The 4,989-nt window shown below is 46.6% G+C and overlaps 1 protein-coding gene across 1 annotated transcript in view; it reads left to right on the top strand.

Annotated features, from left to right (window-relative positions):
• The first annotated feature begins 963 nt into the window (after positions 1 to 963).
• The window catches only part of Enpp6 (ectonucleotide pyrophosphatase/phosphodiesterase 6), a 95,020-nt gene continuing 90,994 nt past the window's right edge, over positions 964 to 4,989 (top strand). The window contains exon 1 of the mRNA XM_050147331.1: positions 964 to 1,213. Coding sequence (XP_050003288.1) covers positions 973 to 1,213 — 241 coding nt within the window. The 5' untranslated portion in view covers positions 964 to 972. The remainder of the gene's footprint in view (positions 1,214 to 4,989) is intronic.

Genomic DNA, 4,989 nt, shown 5'->3' with positions numbered 1-4,989 from the left:
ACCACTGTAGAGAGTTCCTGTGACCTGGGGACTTTGTCCTGGTCATCTCTTTAGGACCTGTACCTTCTTCCCTTCCTAGCCCTCCTCCTGGGAGAGGCTCCTCTGACTACTTATTCCTGTGTTGGACTTGCTTGGTTGTTTCAAGTTTTTCTTCCATGTCAAAGTGGCATCCTCCATCTTTGTTTCAGCCTCATGGGCAATGCTGCCCAAGACGAACCTGTTAGGTCTGACCTCTTCAGATCCAGCTGTAGAATCTTCTCTCTGGCTCCTCTCGTAGCATCTCTGTTTAGCAACACCTCCTCCAGGTAACTGCTAGGCACCAATAGTTTATTTGCATCTGAAAAAATAAAACTATAGCATTGCATTTTGGTGCATATGAAGACAAAAATCAACAGAAGAGACCTAGGTAAGTCATTTGTTTTCAAAGTCTATGGCTGTGACAGGACTTCATAGCTCACCAGAGCCCGCCTAAATGTTCACACCCTCTAGTTTATACCCTAAGTTAAGAGTTTGGGGTTACTGAATGATTAAGAGAAGAGGTCAGAAGGTTTAAATCAGGCAGCACCAGTTTACAGACTTCCCTTCTCCCCAGCTCCTCCTTTTGGTCAGCACAATTGCAAATTTAAGTGTTTACTTTGTCATCTTCCAAGCCTTCGCCTCTTCACGGATGTTTATATTTATAGACCGTTCACCAAAACAACGAGGTTTTGCTTTCTCCCTTCGTGTTAATTCTAGGGTGTCAGAGAGCACAGTCTATGCAGAAGGGGTCAGTCTCTGGACTTGGTAGGGGTGAACAGGACCATTTTTTAAAAAATGGAGTGCTGTTCCTTTAAATCCCCGCAAGTGAAGTTGGCTTAGGAAGAGCAGCAGCTAGAGGTCCAGCCCCTAGACTAGAGAACAGCTCCAGGCTCTCCATCCTAGGGCTTCACAGGGGACAGTGGTGCCAGCCAGCTCTGACAGGCCCCTGGCAGCATGGCAGTAAAGCTCGGGGCCGTCCTGCTGGTGTTTGGGCTCAGCCTGGTCTGGCCAGCTTCTGCCCACCGGAAGCTCCTGGTGTTTCTCCTGGACGGCTTTCGCTCAGACTACATCAGTGAGGAGGTCCTGGCATCCTTGCCTGGCTTCAGAGAGATTGTGAGCAGGGGAGTCAAAGTGGATTACTTGACTCCGGACTTCCCCAGCCTCTCCTATCCCAATTACTACACTCTAATGACAGGTGAGTACCTACCACGTCCACTTCTGGGAGGGGAGGGCACAGCTGTCCTCTGGCATCAAAGACAGGCAGGAACCTATGGTCGCAGCCAAGGCTTTCCTTTGGTCACAGTTGTGTTTTCCCACAAACGTCCTCCCAAGGAACCTGTTTCGAATTGTCTATAAACAGAAGAGATGACCATAACAATAGATGGAAGTTGGGGATTTTTAAAAGTGGTTATCGTTGCTTGTTTCATAGATTAAAAAAGATAATAACATTGCATTTTCTAAGTTCAGGTGCAGAAGATGGACAGGGCTCTGTGAACCCACACTAAGTCCCTCTGTGCCTTTACTGATGCCCGTATTCTTGCAGACTGACTTATCAATGGGAAAACTGTGACAGTTACACTCAGGCAGGGAACCTTGTTCCTAGACAGCTTGGAAGGGACATTTTAGTTGACGCTCCAGTATTCGCTACTCTCTATTTTGGCCTTTTTGGGCCAAGTAACATGATACAGAGACGAATCATTTTTGTTGTGGAATTAAGATTGCGTGCCGTCTATGAAACGAGGGACAGGGGAATGGCAGAAAGTAAGCACAAACCCCTAACGAACAGATAGAATTCCAGCTGCTCATCTGGGAAAAGTGGATTTGGCTAAAGATGACCTCCCTCTGTCTGTGGGATTGCCAGAATGCCAAAGGTGATTCCAGAAAACTGAGCCTCCACATGATAAATCCGACAGCCTCTTCCTGCTCCTGCAGCTGGGTTCCCAGCTTCTGTTTTGCTCATCTAACTTTGCAAAACCAGCAAGAGCTGTCCAGAAAGTTTGGGGTTTTCTTTTGCCAACCAGCTATCCAGGGAGGCTAAGCATGCAGTCATGGCGGGACTTCACTACCTGCCCTGAACTCAGGGAGAACTTTGAAATGACGTTGCCAAACAAGACCTGAGAACTGATATCTCACTAGAAAGCTTTACAAAACTCCAAAGCCAAAGGAGTCTGAACACATGGGACTGGTATCTTTAGCTGTGCATTCCGGCTATTGAAATAATTCAGTAAAGGATGGTAACAGGAAGGGGCTGAGCACCCTGGGATTTCTGTCTTGCCCCAGGTGTACACAAACTCACCTTGAGCTGACTCCACAAATTAAAGGGGATAGATACTTTGGAGAATTAGAAATGAAGATATGGGGGAGAAAAAAAAATTAGGCTGCCGCACACAAGCAAGGACTTTGTTTGTTTCCCCTCCTAACAGACAAACCAGTCTCTAAGATAAACAGTTAACAAAAGCTTCTCTGACCTTCCCTCAGCCTGCCGGCCCGTGGTCACTCGCTCGCTGGGAAGCAGTCTGCAGGCTTCTGGGCTACACATAGATGTTATTGTATATCCCAAGCCAATTCTGCAGCGGGGGGGGGGGGGACTTCACATACACTGGCCACCTCCTCTCCACTTGTCTTTCAGCGCCTGCTGGGAGACACAATTCATAAGCTGCCACATGCAGCTTTTTTTCAATTGCAGCACAGAATGAACAAAATCCAGTTTATCAAGTCTGACTCCAGCCTGTCAAAAGGGCCTATTGCAAGCCCACACAGACATGCAGCCAATGATGTGTCTGGACTTTGTTTTCCAGAGCCACATGCCTGACTTGGCACAAGGATGAATTTTCATGAAACCTCTGTCAAGAAAACACACACCTTCTTTCCAGGCTCTGGATCTCTAGGGGATATGGGCTAAGTGATCCTATACATGTGCTACAACCTCAGGCTCTGTGTCCAAGTATTCTCAAGAGAGAAAGCTATCCCATGGGGAGAGACTATCGCTTCAAGCACACAAGGATCTTAGTCTAATTTTGCCACTAAGGCTAGCCAGAGGAAGAGACCACACATACCTTCTGTCTACAGATTTTCAGGCAAATACATGATCTGATTGGAAAGTCTGCCCTTCTGTTTGCTTTTAGAGGCGATGCTAGATGTAGCGTGGCCAGCCAGACCCGTGTTTACGCACAGACGCCTTTGGGCATGATTCATCTTGCACCTGAGGAGTAAACCCGTGGTTTCGGGGAAGAATTTTCAGACCATGAAACCCACTTACATCATTCCGCTGTCCTGTAGCTGACTGAAGGACACGTTTAGACGGTTTTTACCACTAGAAGTAAAGAGATTCCATTTGTATCCATTGAGAATTCTATCTAAACATAGGACTTGAGCATTTGAGCATTTTATAAGCCAACAGAATTGTGGGATAGATAGGTCACTTGGTACCAAAAGATAGGCTGTTTGGATTTCTCAGACTTCACAAGTGTCCCCTTGATATTTCTAATTTCTAATTTCACATAATGAGGGATAATGGGTTATTGGAAGGAAAACATTGCTGCCCTTGGAGTCAGAAGAACTTACTTGGAGCCCTTCCAGGAAGGACTTTGACAATTGTCTTATTGCTCTCAGCCTCTGCGTCCTCAGCCGTAGCATAAAATAAGATAAATTGCCAGGTCTAGACCCCTCCTGGGTAGGTGCTACTAGGTGCAGATATGAAAATGAGTGGTGTCTGGGAGTCCGAGATGTTAGGACTGTTCCCCCCCCCCCCCCCCCCCCCCCCCCCCCCCCGTCTATTGTGTGTGTCCCACAAGGCTTGTGTGCTGGAGACTTGGTCCTCAGTGTAGCTATGCTAAGGAACACTGTGGAAGCTTTCAAGGGTGAAGACTGCCAGGAAGCCCTTAGGTCACTGCAGGAGCATGCTCTCAGGAGAGAAATTACCATAGGTCTCATGGAATCCATGAGTTCTCCCAAGATTGACTTAGCATAGACACTTGAGCCTGGTCCTTGAATGTTCTCTGGATTTCTAACGTGAGATATGATTTATTTCTTCCACGTGTTCTCTTGCCATGATGCCAAGTGCCATCAAAAAAACTTCAAGAAAGACCAAATCAAGGGAACTACCCAATCCGGGACTTACAGCCTCCAGGACTGTAAACCAAAAAAGCTAATTTTCTTTATAAAGCTCTCAGCCTTAGATATTTCACAATAGCAACAAAAGCCAGATCAATACAGCCTTCTAGGGAGACTTTCATATAGACATTAACAAATGGCTGAGACTCCCTAGGGACAGAATTTTCAAGGATAGTCAATGGAATATAAATAAATGAACTTATTTTTAAGCAACTTTAGGGATTCTCCTGCCCCATCTATCAGGAAGAAGCCCCTGTGCCGATCATCACCCCCACCAAGGCGTCTTCAACAGGACATCTGTGAACAAAATTCTGATAGTGATTAAGATCAATCAAATGATTGCTGTCATCACAGAGTCTTAAAACAAGGGTTTTCACCAAGGAGGTTTACACTGCGCTTGAGGAAAACGAGCCACTCAGAGACTAGATACCTACTAATATTGTAAAATATACCAGGATGTGTTGTGAGCTTGAAGGCTTTAATACCAGGAGGCAGAGGCAGGTGGATCTCTATGAGTTCGAAGCAGAGTGAGTTCCAAGACAGCCAGGGCTACACAGAGAAACCACGTCTCAAAAAGGCGGGGAGGGGAGAAGGAGGGGAGAAAGGAAGAATGAGGAGGGGGAGAATTAGGGGAAGAGGAGGAGAATGAGGAGGAAGAAGAAGAGACACCTGGTGTATGGCGTGTATAGAGAAAAGGCAAGGTTATGACAAAGTTCAGGAGAAACCAAGTCTGGCGTCTCTTTATGCGTGAACGGCTAGCTCCCAAACTGTGAATGAGTTCCTACAGTTTAAGGCACTCAGCCTGAGGTATTTTGCTCTGGTGTTCTACTTAGGTGTGAGCTTGTGGGGGGGGGGGGG

Source organism: Alexandromys fortis, unplaced genomic scaffold (assembly GCF_014885135.2).
Source record: "Alexandromys fortis isolate MF-2015 unplaced genomic scaffold, M_Fortis_MF-2015_v1.1 scaffold_32, whole genome shotgun sequence".
Classification (NCBI taxonomy): domain Eukaryota; kingdom Metazoa; phylum Chordata; class Mammalia; order Rodentia; family Cricetidae; genus Alexandromys; species Alexandromys fortis.
The sequence above is the reverse complement of the archived record's forward strand: the minus strand, read 5'-3'. Positions and strand labels throughout refer to the sequence as shown.